This window comes from Poecilia formosa, unplaced genomic scaffold (assembly GCF_000485575.1).
Source record: "Poecilia formosa unplaced genomic scaffold, Poecilia_formosa-5.1.2 Scaffold9, whole genome shotgun sequence".
NCBI lineage: Eukaryota > Metazoa > Chordata > Actinopteri > Cyprinodontiformes > Poeciliidae > Poecilia > Poecilia formosa.
The window spans coordinates 501805-520304 of record NW_006799948.1 but is presented as its reverse complement, the minus strand read 5'-3'; the positions used below and the strand labels follow the sequence as shown (position 1 = coordinate 520304).

At 42.8% G+C, this 18500-nt stretch overlaps 1 protein-coding gene across 10 annotated transcripts in view; it reads right to left on the bottom strand.

Annotated features, from left to right (window-relative positions):
* The window catches only part of sox5 (SRY-box transcription factor 5), a 245942-nt gene that overhangs the window by 80777 nt on the left and 146665 nt on the right, over window positions 1-18500 (bottom strand). For 5 of the 10 annotated variants that reach the window (XM_007577529.2, XM_007577564.2, XM_007577555.2 and 2 more), the window contains exons 1-2: window positions 15820-16097; window positions 3901-4096 (exon numbers count right to left, since the gene is read on the bottom strand). In XM_007577529.2, coding sequence (XP_007577591.1) covers window positions 3901-4096; window positions 15820-15896 — 273 coding nt within the window. In that variant the 5' untranslated portion in view covers window positions 15897-16097. Of the gene's footprint in view, window positions 1-3900; window positions 4097-15819; window positions 16099-18500 lie in introns of those variants that run through there. The other 5 variants (XM_007577538.2, XM_007577572.2, XM_007577589.2 and 2 more) reach the window with 3 other exon arrangements.

The following is an 18500-nucleotide window of genomic DNA, read 5'->3' as shown; positions in this document are numbered from 1 at the left end:
CCTCACATCTGCAGCTGCCCCCGGGACTTATTGTGGCGCTACAATAGTTACTTTTAAATAGGCTTCTCTTAAATAGGTCTCTTTTGTCTTTATCTGTACAGTGGCGTTATACTTGAGCACAGCGCTGATTGGTTGTACCCAGTAATCAGAGTCTACCTGTTTTTTTTGCACCTAAGCTGGATTCTAAGCAAAGGCAAGTAAGATATTTTGATGGAGTGATAACTTTAAGCAAAATACTATGTTTTTAAGGTATTTGTACAAATATTTAAAGCATAAAAAGGACCTACTCAAAGGGTTTTGCGATGGCTATTATTTTAAAAAGCCACCCTCGTCTTGCTCTTTAGTGAGACGAAAGTGTAACCAAGTGAGCAGAACCGAGTGATTTTAACAGATGGGTCCTGACTTCCTAAACTGTTTGTTTTAAAACAGCAATGCTTCAATTTAAAGGATAGGTGGCGCTGCTTTGGTTTGCAACTTCTGACTGTATTTGTCTTTCTTGTAGAAGAGGAAAAAAAAAAAAGAAAACCTATTAGCCTGCTAGCCAGCTCACCAGCAGTACACAATAACATGAGGGGGAGGGGCTAACATGCTAAGCTATGCTCCATGACACCAGACAAAGTCACTGCATCAGACTGACCATGTGAGCAACAGGATAGAAAGTGTAGCGGCTTTTGCTAAGTCGGCTAAACAGCAGCACAAAGCAACAGGTGGGGAAGGGGCAGTCCTCGGTTACTCCGTTCTTCAAACCAGAGAAAACTCCATTCACGCTTCCACTTTCTCTGGCATCTTGTTTACAGAAGTGAACCCAAATTAAAAGGTTTTAATAGTCCTAAAAAAAGCAAAGTTCCTACTTGTATTAGCTTAATATAGAAACTAATGTCTCATTTATTCTGTTGCAAACCACACTGGGCAGCACAATTTCCCATCAAGTCCAGGAAAAAAATCTTTTAAACGGCATTATCCAACACCGATCAGTTTTTGTGAAACAGCATGAGTGTGTGTGTGTGTGTGTGTGTGTGTAGGTGTAGCGGTCGGAGCCAAAGGTGAAGAGGCAGGCGGAATGAAGAGGTCAGTGTGTAGCTGAGCGCATCTCCAGCACCGTGCTAATTCACTATGACAAGATAAAGCTGTAATCTCACCCCCACCGACCCCCCTCCCCACTGTCCCACTGCTGCCTCACTTCCAAGTCGACCAGCGGCGGATGAGCCATTTACTTCCCCCCCCTATCACTTACGACAACTGCTTTGGAGAGGAAGAGACCCCCATCCCGATCTCTTAAGAGTGCCGTCGACACCCCCTCCCCTCCACCGGTTAGTAAATCTCCTCTCGCTTTCAGTTCCTCCTCACTCCCATCCACTGACAGTCAGCGGAGAAGGGATTGGCACTGTTAACCTCCTTTTCCCGCTCAAAAAAATTCCTAACACACATAAGCAGGCAGTCGGATAAGCCTCCCCCTCAGACACCCCTCCATTCCCAATGCTCCACATCAAGCGCCTCCTCTCTGCCATCCAGTAATGAAGCCGCTGTGTGTCCCTCTGAATGTGAATTTTCAGGAATTTTCTTCTCCAATCAGCTGAAGATAACAACGATAAGACCAACTTTGTATACACTCAATCTAAATGAACCTGGATTAATCTAATCACTGTCCTCAACAGCAACAGATAACCCACTGTGTGTGTGTGTGTGTGTGTGTGTGTGTGTGTGTGTGTGTGTGTGTGCGGTGTTCCTCCCCAGGCCAGGACTTTGGTTTACAGTCAGCACCTGTCACACATGCAGAGTCCATGGAGCCTGGGAGGGGCCCGAGAGCCTAATCACAGGGCTAATTACAGAATTAGCTTTCCATTACAACTCCTAAACACTGTTTATTGTTTTATAGCGTGCAAGTGTTTATTGTCAGGATGGGGGGGAAAGGTCGACAGTCGTTATCTGAATGCGTGTGACAAGGCGTGCATTTGGCAAACGGAGGAAAAGTTGGTGCGCAGTGAATCACACGAAGGTACGTGTACAGTTTTCAGCATGTACGGTATTCTAAATCGGCTTAAAGAGCACGTCATCGCTTTTTTGAAACAGGAACTCTAAGTAACTCAAAATTCAGACAGAAAAAAAAAAATATCACAATTGACCTAACAGGAAAGTGAATCATATGAAAGTTCATGTACAGTGTGGTTTGCTTACTCAGGAACACATCAGGTAATATCAGCAGCAGATACCAAAACATGTCATGAATCACAACTAAAAATGGATGTAGAACGCATCATCATCATCATCATCATCATCATACATATGCCATCCAATGCCCTGGAAAAACGACCTGCCACAGTTCCTGTTTTGCTTTTACACAACGAGGAAAGTTCTGGTTTCTTGAATCAATGTACACCAAAACTTTCTGAGAAACTGCTCCCTCAAAACCACTAAGGCGACATCTTTACTTCCAAGATAAACAAAGCTCTCCGGGAATATTTGCATATGACAAACACGGAAAGTCAAGCAGTCTAAATGAGAACGACTCCTATTAGAGTAAATCTGCTTTAAAACTGCAGATATGAAGTTATGAGCTACATGAATACAGGCTGGCTCCCCCAGCAGAGAGCCTTACTAATTAATAACGACTTTACAACTGGTAGCATAAAAGTAAATCAATAACACGATCCAATAATAATAATTTTCATACCGCTCACAATATGAGAATTTTATTACAGTAGTTGTGATAATGTTATCTAACATTTTAGTTGGAGTTATTCTTATTTTGAATCATGCACTTAAGGAAAATAGAGAGTTCAAATAGTGTACAGAATGCTTTTCTTTTTGGTGTTTACTCTTTATGGTGTAAAACTGGAAGGAGAAAAAGGATGGAGCGGTGGAGCTTTTCCATTAGAAATGTGCGCAAAACCTTAATATATGTAAAAAAAAACAACACACAATTTCGTAATTGCTGTTCTTCCATTAAATAAGAAACGCAATTAAAATCACATCACATGTGAATAAGTTTGTTCACGCAATAAGTCATTAAAAAACATGCTTCACAGTCATCCTCCAACTACTTCCTGTTGTCTTCTTGTTTGTGCCAGTAGAGAGTTTCTGATCATGTGACTTGTGTAATGTGAAAAAATATGGCCAATGGAAACGAAGCTAGTGCAGGGCTCAGCTACACACCTTTATGTCTAATTACCTCAAAGCAGCACAAACATTAATGGTCCATCAAAATACGGTAGCCTGACACTTTCTGCTCTGATTCAAATCAGCTCCCAGCTACAAGCTGCTGTTTACCAGCAGAGCAAGTCCAATTCTTCCATTTTTAGGTCTCCATGTGAATCATCAAAGGGGCATGTGCTGTTTATTTATTTTATTTTTTTCTCTAATACCGGTGTTGGTGCTGTGCAATAAATGTGTAGGGGTCATCGTAAGCAAAAAGGTTTCTGAAATCCATAAACTTCTGACCATTATATGCAAATAAATAAATAGAAATTTCCCCCTCAAAGAATTAATTTCTTTTCAAGAGTCATTTTAAGAGATGACAAACATGCAAGGTCAGGGAAGTTAATTTCTAGCTGAATGGATCCACAAATGAAAACATTTTTCCAGCAAAATTTATTTGCAGTTTTTTTTTTTTGTCCTCCTTCCAGCTCACTGAGGAAGCACTCATTAAATACAGAAGGCAACATTTTCCCCCAGCACCACGTCTGTGTGTGTCTATGTGTGTGTTCTCAGGTTTAGGTTCCACCAACGTCTCTCAAGCACCAATAGAGGCTGAGTTGAGTTGATTAGAAGGACTTTGGTGGCTCACCTATGTCACCTTTCAAGCCCTCCATCTTCCCATGGGTGTGTGCTTTACCTCCCCAAAGAGACAGCAAACGGGTCGGGACCCAACCCCCCCAAAACTCCCCATAAAGGTGTCCTTACCGTGCTGGGGGGGCTATCCAAGTGGCGGCTGGGGGGCGAGTGAGGGGACACCTTTCCGCAGTAGGAGGCCAGGGGGAGGTGGATGACACCGCCCGGTCCCTCGCTCTCCTCGTCCTCCACTCGCTGTCTGCTGGTTGCCATGGTTACCTCTCCATCTGTCCCCCCATATGGAGAGGCTGGTCGCTTGGAAGACATCCTGGAAAAGAGTAGGAGATAGAAAGACGAGGGAGAGGAGGGAGAGACGAGAGGAAGAGTGAGCAATATTCAAAAGGGGATACGGCTTGTAAGATGGAGGAAGTTCCTGTCGATTTCAAAAAAAAAAAAAAAAAGTACTTTTCATAAACTCCCAAATGGTGTCGTAAAAGGTTAATTTTTAAGCCCTTTTTCGTCTCCGCAGCTCCGACATGCTCCAAGTTTGGCTCTTCTGCATTTCTTTGAGCGAACCTCTTCAATAAATCCCCTCCAGCCGGCTTGTGATCGCCCCAGCCGCCTGGCAGACCTTCAAACCTGCTCCGAGGTCTTACACTGTGTTTACCACGGGGGCCATTCAGCATTCACTTCCCCCAAAAGGACAAGGCCATTACTGCTAAAATGGAGCCATGTTGCATGGGGCATTGTGAAGGAAATGACCACGTCTTGACAATAGGTCTTTTCACGCAGAAACACAGGTTGTTGGAGGAGAGGGAGAGGGGGGGGAAAGAGCGGCGAAAAAAAAAAGAAAAGAGAAGAATGGAGCGAGGGCAGAATGTACAGTGACAGTAATATGTATTTATGAAAAACCTGTGGACAATAGAGGAACCGGAGGAAAAAATAGCTGGCAACATGACAGCCCTGCTGTTTGCATTTGTTACCGTGGCTTTGTTCCCTTGAAAAGAGGGAAAAGGATATAAAGCCACATCTATTAGATGAACTCTGTCTCTCGCAAGGTAAATTTGCCTCCCTGTACTTCAGCTGAATAGGGATGAAGTGACTATGCGGCAATAATAGAATTTAATGTGGTTCTCAGCGTCGCCTGAGTGCTTTCAGATGCACTTGTCAGCCTTGAAGCCACTGCGACTATGACCCTGGGTAATAGGCTGCTAACGCTCAGGGGTGCAGAGCCAACACATGACAGGGGACGGAGGGACTCTGGGAAACTGATTGTGTTGCAAAGTGGTAAAAAAAAAGAAAAGAAAAGAAAAGAAAAGAAAAAAACAAGCAATAAGCAACAAGCAACAGGCGCTCACCCCTCAAACTCCTCTAATTCTTTATTTCCCTTTGAAATAACAAGCTGTTTTCCTCACTCATCTGCACACGTCTCTGTCCTGCATTCATACCGCGCCGCGCTCTAATTGGCTCTGTCATCCTCCTCGGCCTTTCTCTCTCAAATTCTTCCCCCCATGCTCCCCGCTTGTCTCCAGTAAACTGATTACACTCTTGACTCTATTGGATTTCCTCTGGACTGTACATCTGGCATTCTTCCTCGGAGCAGCCCTGCTCCTAATTCGTCGCTTATTTACCTCATGATGGTGGAAAAGCAAACGGCATTGAGTGCCGCTCGCCGGACGCAGAACTTTATCGCACCTCGGTAAGGCTGGGGTTGAAGTAAAATAGCAAAAAAAAGTTGTGATTTAATGACTTGCAGGTGATTCTGGGAGATTTTAACTGCAAAATTTATAGATGGAAAAAGAACACCTAGGGTTTTTTTTATTATTATTTCTGCTGCTGGAAGGCAAACCTCCCGCTCCTCCATCAACCTCCCAATTAACTCTAATAAACTTCTCTATCCCAACTTGAGAGAAGAATCCCCACAGCGTGATGCTTCCATCACCATGTTTCCCCCAAAGTGACCTGATGTGATGTCACCTGAGCCATGCATTTGTGTGAGTTTGGTCTTTATTGGTACTTCTGATGATTATGTAACTTTTACAACACGTAGAACCACTGTGACATGTTGGCCCTATATGTGATAAACTACTTCAAGTGACTTTGTTGTTTTTACAGAAAAAGTCTGGATAGCAGCTTTAATCAGTCGTGCGACGATGCACAGCAAAAAGACAGAATCTATTTTTGGTCTAGTTTCTAGTCCAAATATCTTAGTAAACTTGAAATAAGACAAAACTAACTTACATGTAACTTTTCAGCAAAATATAGAAACTTGTTCTAAGTGAATAATTCCTTAATAATGATTAAAAATACCAGTTCCCCTGACAGATTATTCCACTTACATATTGGAAAACATTTTTTGTTACAAGTGAAATAATCTGCCAGTGGATAAATCAATATTAATGAATTATTGACTTAAAACAAGTTCCTATATCTTGCTGAAAAGTTACATGTAAGTCAGTTTTATCTTATTTTAAGTGTTTGACCTAGAAACTAAACCAAAAATACCAGGTAGAAACTTTCATGCCAAAATCAAAATGTTTCTTTCAATAACTGCTGTTTTATTGCTTATAGTAACATAATTCACCGGACTCCACATCCTTCCACAAAAAACAACACTGAACTTGAAGTGATTGGTCTCATAAAAAGGACAGTATGTCCAGAAAAAAAAAGCACAAGAACAGCATGAAAACACATCAACAGGAACAGCAGATTTCTTTATCTCTGCTTGACGTTCCACCTAGCTCAGCGAATAAAAAAAAAAAAAAAAAAAGCGTGGCTATAAATGGCCGCTGGAGGTTTTGTTTCGTCTTGATCATGACAATCAAGACGTTATCTCTAAATCTGATTGACACGAAAACTGAAACTGACTTGCAAAAACAGTTATGATCCCTGGGTTGTAAAGAGCGCCTGTGCTGGCGCCTGTGTTATGTGGCGCTTCACACACCGTCCAATGCAAGCGGCAGACCCAGCTGTACAAACTGCCTTTTGAGCCACGCAGCACTCGCGCACACACGAACCGAGGCGCGCGCGCACACACACACACACACACACACACACACACACACGTGTGAGCTCACACAGAACAGAGGCCTTAACACTGCTGGTCTGTCTTCATCACTACCTGTTTACTTTACCTCCTTTCACTCTCTCACACTAAGGCCTTTTGTATGGGACACAAACACACGGCCCCTTGTACCCCTGTATACACCTCTGTCTGGCCAGGAGCTGACACGCAGACCTGAGGTCAGCTCTGAATCCTCAGACCTCTCCCTTGAGTTATGCACCTTCTGCTACAGAAGGTTCCCCGCAAACATGGGAGGCTTTTAATTTGGATTTTATAATTTTACTATCCATCATTTAACCACAGTAGCTCCTCGGGCTTATCCAAATGGGACTGGGAATCCAGAGTTAAATATTAACCCAAAAAAATAAACACACAAGCATACATACAAAACCAGGAAAGAACCGGCTCCCAGCCATAAGATTAAAAAGTTACAGTTTCAAAATAGCAAACAGTTCCTGTCCTTTTCATAGGAAGCCAGAGAAAATACAGAAGTTACTTCAGTTTTCTGGATAGCTTCCATAAAAGAAACGTTATGACACTTAGCCTTCCCTCAAAAGACAGATACATTCAGCTATTAGGAAATATACAGAGATTCAAAATATGAAAATTAGGATTTGGTCGATTATTATTACCAAAGTATACCAAGGTTTGAAAAGTTGGTGTTTCAAAACTGCGAAATCCTCCAAGAAAATGCCAGAGATTTCTGGTTAGCTAGCTAAAGAAAGGCTACTTCACATTTGGCTAGCTTAAAATCAAGATAAATTTGGCTTATTGGAGACGCTTCTTGTCTTGGTGTTTGAAAAATCTTATTGTTTGATCATCGCTGTGTGAAACTATATTGGGAAAGTTGCTAACATAAGGCTGTACTCATGATTGTAGTGCTGAATGGCACAAAATGGCTAATATGACAGGAAACTCAGACCTTTCCTTTGATTTGTCTCAGTGTTACTATAGTAAGAGCTGAATAGCATTAAGGAATAATGTTCTGCACGTCTGTCACAAAGACTAAAACCTTCAACAAATTTCATTGGGTGTTTATATGTTCTATGTTTCTGCTTAGCTTCTGTTGTAAAGTCAAAATAGACAACATTGTTAGAACTGCAAATCAATATGTCATAACAATTGAGTAGCAGAAAGAATATTTCTCTTTTGCTTCAAATAGAAACAGTTGTCTTATGTTACGTATTTTAATACAACACGCCGGACCAGAACGACCGCAGCGGGACCAGGGGGGGTGACTTCGCCCTCTCATGTGGTCAACGTTTCACGCCATAAGATTTTCTTTCTCCTCCTCTTCTTCCCCTTCTTTTCCCATTTGCCCCCCCACCAGGCCCACCACAACTTCCTCAGAGGTGGATGACTACAAACGCTGAGGTTTTTCACAGCTCCTCTCTGGCTGTAACCCCCCCACACCCTCCCCCCAACCTCTCTTTCTCTCTCTCTCCTCATTTGCCTTTGAAGTGGAATTACTACACAATTGGGCACAGCGGGTGTGCAGGTTACGCCGGCTACTTCATTTAAAGTTTGGCAGGCCTGTCACACTGATGGAGGCCTGTAGAGAAAGCATGATGGGAGGATTTATTGAGATAAAAAAAAAAAAAGATGCTGCTTTATTAAGCTGATAAATCGGCATAGTCGGTCAGGTTATAATTGCTGAATATTTGCATAGTTTTTTGTTTTTTTTCCAGCAAAAAAAATGCTCCCAAAATAAATAAAAAAAACTCTTCCAGCATACACACACGCACACATGAAGCGGTGCACACAGTGAGAGCGCTAAGCTGAGATTAGAGCGCCACTTCCCCTTGGCTTTTTGATGATTAGTGGCTCCTCATCTAAGTCCCTCTCATATCACATATGTCGTCCGCCGCTAAGTCACTAATCGGACAGCGACGGACGTCCATTAACGGCCCGAGTAATCGCCATCAGCGGTGGTTAACCGTCTCCTGGCCGCTGCTCCCTGTAATCAACGTGCGCACACACACACACACACATACACACACACACACACACGCACAACACATACAGACATAAGCGTGACTGAGAACAGGCAAAGATGTCTAGAAAAACACACTTTTTAAATGAATTAAGCAGAACGGGGACAAAGATTTGTTTAAGCGTCAATGAGGGGGAAGGAAAAGACAACGCAATCATTGCAGAAATGTCTCTCCCTCTCTCTCTCACAAACACACACACATTGTGTTTCGCTCAGTGTGTCTGGCTGCTAACATAATCATAGTGCTAACTGCTCTTGTTAACTCCTCTACTCAGAACAAGCTTTCAGGGAGCGTGGGAGCCTCCTCTGGAGAATTCCATGTGTGTGTGTTGCATTCATGTGTGTGTGTGTGTGTGTGTGTGTGTGTGTGTGAGCAGCTTCTTTTTAAATTAACTCCCATTGTTTTAGCCTGCAAAAAATGTCAATACCAGCTATGATCTGCGCTTAAAAAAAAGAGGGAGTATTTATTTATTTTTTTTTTTAAGAAGACATCTATTGTGTACCAAGAACTGTCACTCAGGTGTGGGTCTATCTGTGGAAATGTGAGCCATCTTTTGAAATTGCTCTCTGAGGGAAATTGGAAGTGGATATCAAAAATAGTTGAGCGGAATGTGCCTTTTTAGATAAGGCGACCAGGGTGCCTTTTGCCTTCTAGGAGCCAACCGCAGCATTTAAATCCATATGACACCTCAGGCAGGAATTTAAACAAATGTTTCCCCCCGCGTGTCGAGCTATCACTTGCTTTATTGCTGTCATTTTCACCCCCACCCCTCTCCTCCTCTCCGCTTCCCTTTTCCTCTTTTAGCTTTAAAGTGGAAACAAATCTCTATCCCCTTTCCATCCTGCTTCTCTCTGTTACACACTGCTGAACTTATCCTAACGTTTCCTTTACTGCGCTCACATCTTCTGTGGCGTCGTCTTCCTCTCTGGTCTCTCTTCACACAATCAGCTGTTTGTAAGAACTTCTTTCCATCCCTTGTTTTCCTGTCTCACTTTTCCCCCTCTCTAGGCAGACTCTTAAGGATATTCCCTAATAGCTATTTATAGATTGTCCATTTAAATAGTGGGAAGAGTAGCGGAAAGGAAAAGCTCATACGGCTTCAAATTAGGTGAAAACCTCTTTCTGTCTGTGACTTCAAACTTTTAAATAAGGTATTTTGATATTTTGCTAATGTTGAAAAAACACAATTTTTGCAAATGCGGTGTCATAAGAGACGAGGTTCATTGGACCCAGCAAGCTTTGAACCCTGCGCACAGTCCCGGCGGATTGCACTGAAAATGCGTGCGCTTTTAATTATTTATTTATTTATTTATTTATTTATTTTTTGTTATTCAGTTTCGGGATCTGACGGTCTGACAGGACAGCCCGCCGCTTCCTCGTTGTCTGACTGTGACATATGCTGCGCTCTTCCTGAGAATTGCACTAAGACTGTGGCAGGGTTAAACAAGAAACAATTAAAATTACATGTGATTGTTCATGCAGTAAGTCAATAACAAACATGGTCCACCATCATCTTGTTGTCCAACAGTAGTGATCACATGTTTCGTTTGATGGGAAAAATGTATTTCCATTGCAATTTTATGGAATAAGCTAATTTCAGTACAGTCGAGAAACCACCTCATCCTCGCACACTAACTTTTTATGAAAAAAATATGTTGTTCTTTTAATTGGTGCTTTTCCATTAAGCAAATTTATTTTCGTAATTCCAATTTGCACAATTACATGGTCAATGGAAACGCAGCTAGAGATGCAAGTCAAAGCTCCAAAATGTACTGCAGAACACTCATGGTCACACACAGACACACCCACAGAGGCACAGACACACACTCAGCCTCACAAACACAAAGCGGCCTCTGTGTGGTGCCCTAAATCGCCGGCCGGCAGCCCAAACCGTGTTTCCTGTCCAGCTTAACCACAAAAGGCAATAACACACAACCCTAATGTCACCGCTGTTAATCACACACACACATGAATGCATGCATGCAGGGGGAAAAAAAAAAAGAAAAAAAAAGTCCTGCGTTTTGCAAAGCAGAAGACGGAGGCCAACTCATGCGGCCTCTGGGAGAACCATCCTCTCTCTTTTCTCTTCTTTGCTCATCCACCCAAAGCTTTAGTCATCACTCCTCATACTTTCCTCATATTTTCGACGTTATATTTATGCCTTAACACTGAGTCAGTGGACATCACCACAGTCGGTAAGCACTGTTGTGCCCTTTCCCCTTGCATTGAAGCGAGGGGAAAGGGAAGAAAGTCTGCTGCTGTCTGGCTCTCGAAGCCTAAACAGCTCGTGGGAAAAACTCGAGTATTGCTTTAGAGAAAAAAAAAAAAAAAGAGGGAAGAAAGACAACGATGGGGGAGCAGAGAGAGAGAAAGAGAAAGGAGAAGTGCATCCGGCGGATGGTGAGTCGGATCCCCCGGTGCTTCGCGAGAGGGATAATGTTTATTGAGCGAGGGGACAGTGTTTTTTACCATTGTTGAGCTGGGCCTCTGTTTGTGCCGCATTTGTTAAGCAATCCATAAAGGAGTCGCGGCATTTGTCTCACTGTCAGCGACTTGGCCTGCCCTTGCAAAGCAGACCCACACACACACACACACACAAGCTTATTCTCTCACACACATCCACAGACTCCCATCTGGCTTTGAAAATCTCCCACTTCGCCCCCAAACTGTCCCGGCCTTTTTCCCCCTCGCTACCTGGAGAGACAGAGGTTTCGTTGTAGATCCTGACACCGTCTCCTATTGTGGACTGTGGAAAGATGGAGGATTTTTTTTTTCTGTGACTGCGTGTACTACAGGCAGGGTGGATGAACAAATAGGATGGAAATGAAAGTGTAAGCAACATCCACGCATGGCGGCCTTTAAGAACACCACCCCACTTTTCACGGTCTTTCGCACAACTTCAAAAAATTTGAAAGATCTAATCACTTTTAAAGTAGAAAAGTAGAAATTATTCCAACTGCTGCTAGCATTTTAGTACAATTGATTACTGTTAAATAATATTTTAAACATTTGCTTGTTAAGATGATTCTGATGCATCACATTTCTGCAAAGCAGCATTACAGTGATGGGAATTTAGGGGTGGCACTTTTTGTAGTTTACGCACCACGACTGGTTGTGTTTTTGGTGACCTGAAGCACTGCTATAAAGACAGCCTTCTCACAGCAACAGGTGGGGGAGAGGCAGCAGTGAACACACAGCTAGAGATCCTTCGGTAACTTAGTCCGATAAACGGGACTTTAAAAAGGTAGAAAACGATTTTCACGTTTGGGTCTCAGTCTATCCTGACGCCGATGACCGGCTCGTATCGAGCGGGCTCTGTTGGTGTTTCTCTGCTCTGCTGACACTGGAATGCACCCTGCTGACATTTGACCTCCACCCGATGACCCACATGTCATATGACCCGACTCTAGTTAGCCTGGAGGGTAAGAGGTTGCAGGGGGGACACCTTTGTCCGCACACTCACACACACACACACACTTTCCTTCTCCTTCTCGGTCACTTCTGACACTGAAGCTCTTCTCATCACTCTCGCTTTCTTTTATCCCGTCCTCTCTGAGCCAGAACCACCACAACGGGAAGAACAAACGCAGCCTGTGCAGAAACCCCCTGAGGGTCAGCTGATCAACCCGGGCCGGGGCACTTTAGCATTCTCCTTTGGTATTTTTCTGTCTTTCCCTTCTTTTTTTCTCTTCCCCCCCGCTCATTGCTTCGCGGATGGAGACACGGTTATCAAGGCTCTCTGGGGACAGACAATATGGCCTAGACAATGGACTCCAATCCGATGTGGTGGGTGGGTGGGAGAGGGAGAAAGGGAAGGCGAGGGAGGCCGAGACAGGGCCACAGGGGGAGAGAAGAGAACGGTGAATTAGTTTGCAGAGCACGGACATTCTGCTCAATTACTCCACTCTCACAAATTCTCTGTCTTCTTCTTCTTCTCTCCACCCCCCACCCCCACCCCAAGCCCCAACTCAAACTGCCTTAATCTCACCCGCACCTCCCTCCCTCCCCACACACACTTTTACATGAAGTACGGCGACACTTAAGCTGGAAGCAGAACTGCTCACTCAAAATTAGAAATGAGCGATCAACAGCTGCGGAAACGTCTTCGAAAACAAACGTGTCTCACAACTTGCAAACACAAAATTTGAAGAGTCAGAAGTTTTACACAAATACATCCGTAGTACAAATTATAAAGCACTAATTGAGAGAATGTCACCTTGTTTTTTATTTGATTTTTACAGCATTTTACTGCTAATCGTGCTAATGTCGTTTAATCGTATATAGCAATGCGTCTTACTTTATGAATTGCTAATTGTCCATTTGGGTTAGGATCCAAATCTGAAAGGCAAATAAAGCTGCAGCTGTCACAGCACTTTACGCGAGGCGATGAAATGAACTTCCATCTCCGAGGCTACATTTTAATTACTAATAATGAGACTTTTTGTGTCACTGAAATCCAGACAATTCCTCTGGGCTCTTAGCGGCGCTCTGATGTCAGATTGGATACCAGTGTCGTCCCGCTTAAACCGTTCAAAGTGTTGACATGTCCACTGCTGACACACACACACACACACACACCTATAAACCGAGGGGGGACAAATGGAGGGGTGTGAAAATCCACCACCGCCTTAACACCACCCTGACAGAGACCTCTTCCTCTCCTCCTTATAACCCCCCCACAAACACACACACACACCCGCCCCTCTATTCACTTCATCTCTGGCACTCTCACTTTTCTGTAAAAACCTGCTTCAAATGTCTGCTGGTGAGGAATGTGTCAGTTTGACCACATCATCCCTTTTCCCCTTCATTTCGCTCTCTCCTCTGCCTACGGCTACAATTTCAAATCTCATTTATTTATTTTTTTTTTTTTTTTTTTTTTTTTTTTTATTATTATTATTATTTTCTCTCTCTGTCTCTGTTTTTGTTGCTTTGGTATTCTCCTTTTCTTTCTCTTCATGTGTTTTCAGTGCGAAGACACAAGGCCGTGCCTGCAGATTTGACTCATTTCAACCGGGCGTTAAAGTTCTGTAACACAGCAGAACATTCAGAAAACTATAATTTCTGATATTTCCGATGAGAAAAAAAGAAGTGTTAAATTTTTAGCTCGTAAAAGTTAAAAGGTGAAGCCAGGAAATTGAACAAAATTAATCTGATTAATTAAAATGTTAACTTCCTACTCTTCAAACTAAGATAATATTTCTTAAACACTGTCAAACTACACTTTAACAACATTTTCAATAACTTACAAATGAGCAGAAGAGAAAGAAGCAGCAGCAGCATGATGAAAAGCAAGCGAACACTTACTGTAGCACATGAACTGAGAGCATCATTGCAAACCTTTGGGGCTGAATCACACACACGCACGCACGCACACACACACACAAACACACACACACACAAGTACACAGTGGAAGATACCCCCACTCTCTCTCTCTTTCCGTCTTGCGTGCACACATCCAAATATGAACATGCAGACGCTCTGAAACACGGCCGGAGCCGCGGTGATGGAGTGCATTACTGGAAAGCAAGAGTTTTAAGCGCTCTCCTCCTAAGTCATTGTAATCCCTACATTTATCTCCATACATTCTGCTTTTTGTGTGTAATCCTTTAAATGTTTAATTCCTTCTAGCTGTTGTTATCTGTCCCTCTCTTTCTCTCCTCCTCCTCAACCACTTTGCAAGGATTTGAACGGTTTATTAAAAACACATTTTTGCCACTTCTAAATATTTTGCCTCCACGGAAATCCCCCCCTTGAAATCCACACCGCCGACCCTAGTTTATCTCAGAACAAAAGATTAGTTTCATCAGTGCAAAAACAGAGAGTTGAATGGAATAAAAGTCAAGAGAGAGAGACGGAGAGAGGGAGGGAGAGAAAGCAGAGAGGAAAGAGCGGTGTTACCCATGTTATGATATGTGTGAGTTAGAATTAAAATGTATTAGAGCATAATCTGCCTCTCGCCGTATGAGGATCAAACAAGCATTATTGCATAGGCAAAAGCCACTTGTGTTGACAGTGCAAGGTTAGAGGGTTCACACCTCTAAACGAAGGCAGGCCTGCACAAACAACAGAGGAGCACAGTGAGATTAATATTAGCATAAGGCATAACAACGAGAAGAGCGTACAGATTGAGAACAGGATTAACGGAGGGGTTTGTTTTCATGCGTTGAGTTTGGATTAAAACAACAAAAAAATATCCCGCCCCCCCACAAAAAATACATTTATGACATGAGGCAAATCCTGATTGGAAAAATAATAATAATAATAATAAAAAAACAACAAAAACGTAAAAATAAAATAAAAAAAATAAAAAATGATTCAGCTGAGCATTTCCATGCACTTGTGTCTGATTGCGCCTAAATATACCCGGCTGCTACAGAAGGAGACGCATGAGCGCTGACAGGGAAGCAGAAGTAAATAAAGTTGTGGTGAGAAGCGAAGATGAGATGATGAGAGGAGATGATCGCACATTCTGACTGACACGTTTCGCCTCGTCTTTCTGACTTGTGCTCGTCTGGGTTATTTATTTATTTATTTTAGATTTTTTTTGCAGTTTTGTCCGTGGAAGATTTGAATGAGCGCAAGTTTTACTCTGGACGGACAGAAAAAGAGTGAGGGGGGACGCCGGGGGAGGCGGACCGGGGGGGAGTGGGAGTCATCTGTCAACCGAAGCTTAAACAAACACATCCCCGGACATATATTGCTCCAGCTTTGCATATGTTATCTGAACTAAAAGGATAGGGAGTGAATCATCAACTCTGTCTTAACATTTCATCCCACAGTCAGAGTCAAACTCCGCTCAGTCAGTTACTTCACGCACACACCGACCCAGTCTTGTTTTCACACACTTTACACATTTACGTCTGCTTGTCTTTGAATCGTCCGCTCTCTACTTTCTGTCATCTACATGCGAATGTGTGTGTTTATATTTATATATCTCTGTGCGTGTGTGTGTGTGTGGAAGTGTGTGAGCGGCAGAACGTGTCACGTACCTGTTACACTCCTGAGGTAGCTCAGGCTCAGTGAGCATGCTGGAGTAAGGGTCCGTCTCTCTCGACAACAACAACATAAAACAGTCCGACAATGCTTCAGATGAACAAGGTTAGTCTCCCCCAAAAACAAGACGGGATTGAAGTGATCCTTCAACCTCTCACACACAGTGCTGTTTCTCTCTCTCCCTCTCTCTTGCTCTCGCTCTCTCTCACTCTCTCTCTCTCTCTCTCTCTGCTCACACACTTCCAGCCTCACACCCTCCCTCTCCGTCTTTCTCTGTGCCTCTGTCCCTCCTCTTCTCCCTCCCTCGCTGTAAGCTGTGAGATCTGGGCTCAGCTCTTAAAGGGACAGCAGCTGAGTCTCCCTCGCTCAGACGAGACGAAACGAGAGAGAGAGAGTGTGTGTGTGCGAGTAAGCAAAAGGGAGGGTCTACTTGACCAGAGGGCTCGTCAGTCCATCAACGCAAATGCACAGCGGTGCTGCCCCCTTCCTCAGGTCCATCCTTCATCCTTCCCGCCCCCAACTGAACACAGTTTACAGAAACTTTAAAGTAAATAGCCAGAGGTGTGTTTTCCTTTCTACCATTGTACAGTTTTAATAAAAACACCAGGATCCAAAAAGTGATAAATTTGCCATGCAGGCTATCAGCTAACATACTAAGTTTTGCAAAACAAAAACAGCGTCTCTGCCTAGCAACCTTCACCCAGTGTCATAAGGCTAGGAAGCTGATGGCTAGAATAATGCTGAACAAGAGGAGCTGACACAAAGATCCAAGTTTCAGGGTGATTTGTTGGTTTTAGTAACACGATGCCAAACGAGCAACTTTAAGCAGATTCTAGCGAGGATTGAGAGGCGGTAGAGCTGTGGCAGAAAAAAACAAAAACAAACAAAAAAAAAACATTCCTCCTGCTTTAGTTTTACATGTTTGGGCCACAATGTGATCCTGACAGTAGCTTTTTGTGACTGTTGGTACATAAAGCTGCTTTCACATCAGTTGTGAGATACGTCATAAAGCTGACACAAATCACCTGCGTTTCAAGTAGACATAAACAGAGCTGTTTATTCTCTAAAACTGAGTCAGGGGCTCAAACTGTGTCTGACAGATGAGAGAAAAGCTTAAAAAAAAGTGAAAAATGTAAATGTGGCTATAATGGAAGATAGTTTTATTTGTTAAATAGAAAAGCCCCTATGAAAGCTTCAAAAAGTCCTAGTAAGCTTTAAAAAAATCATATTACTACATTACTACATAGTACTGCAAACTTGGTGTACAGTCCCTTTAGTTTGGTATGCATATGTACTGAATAAATACAACAATGTTTTAAAGCTGAACACATGCAGAATGTTTGCATGCGTGGAGTTATGGTCTGTTGCGCAACTTTACGCAAACGTGAAGCAAAAACAAAACTGCGTGGACTCGTTCAATCAGCAGGTCTCGATGCTCAGTTCAGATCGACTGCAATCAGACTCACATAAACGGTTTACGTCCCCAAGCAACCCACATGCGCAGAATGACGATTATGTCACACAGCATCACGTTGCTTACGGAAGTAAGACTAGATGGAGCCGTATATGGATCCGTCTTAAAGTTATTCACCAAGATGAACAGAAACAGTTGTCAAATGACTGCAGCATGAAGGAAGCTAACAAAAAGAGCGACATAAAAGTTGAATGAAGCGCAACAGTCATTCTGACTGGAAACGCTTTGAAAACAATCGGATGCTTATCCGATTTAGCACCGTATATTGAAGTGGCACAGACGGTGCCCTTTCACAGGTTTTTGAGGGGCGTTGAAAGATCAGTATTGGGCTGATCAGACTGCTGTAAAAAGACCAATATTGGTCGCATTTGGGCAAAAAAAAAAAAAAAAAAAGAGCAGATTTGGGAGGCATTTGCCTGTTGGTTGAAAGTAGCCACATTCAGCTACAGTGATGAAGCAGGACGGAACTAAAGGTTTGCCAGCATTTTTAAACAATTGAAACAAGAATGTAAACACCACTGGTATTGGAGAAAAATTAGCTCATGTCCAAATCCTGCTACATTGATTGCCATTCAACCAGCCTCTAAAAAACATGTATAACTTATTATAATTTGTTTACACACCAAATATACCTTAAAATAAACAACAGTTTTGGCACTACATCCACTACATGTCTGCTCTAAAGGGAACAGCCAATCAGAGCTGAGCTTTGTAAGTAGCTTTGTGCCCAGGTATTTCAGCTTTCCAAGCTGCATTTTGTAGGTGGATATACTGAACTGGGACTTTAGTGCAGCTTTACATCCCTACTTATACAGAAACGGGATATTTCTCTGAATATTTCCTCTGAGGAACTGACATTTTTGAAACATGTAGTTAAAAATAACAAAATAAAAAGTCAAAAACAACAAATATCAGTGATTTCAAAGAATTTTCCAAATTTCACTTTTTATTTTGATGAAAATTTGATGCCCTTGGAATCTAACCACTGACTTGCGCTACAATTTATATGATATCTATTGGCTTTTCTCTGAAAGCCTTTTATCTGGCCCGACCGATCTATTAAACCTACAGCATTCTGTTTCAGACACTAAGCTCTTTTACATTTTGGTTCCTCGTGCCTTAAATCAGACACACCCAAAACAAAGATGAAAGAGCAACAGGCTGTGTGACGTCGGGCATTCGGGGTCGGACCGTTGATGAAGG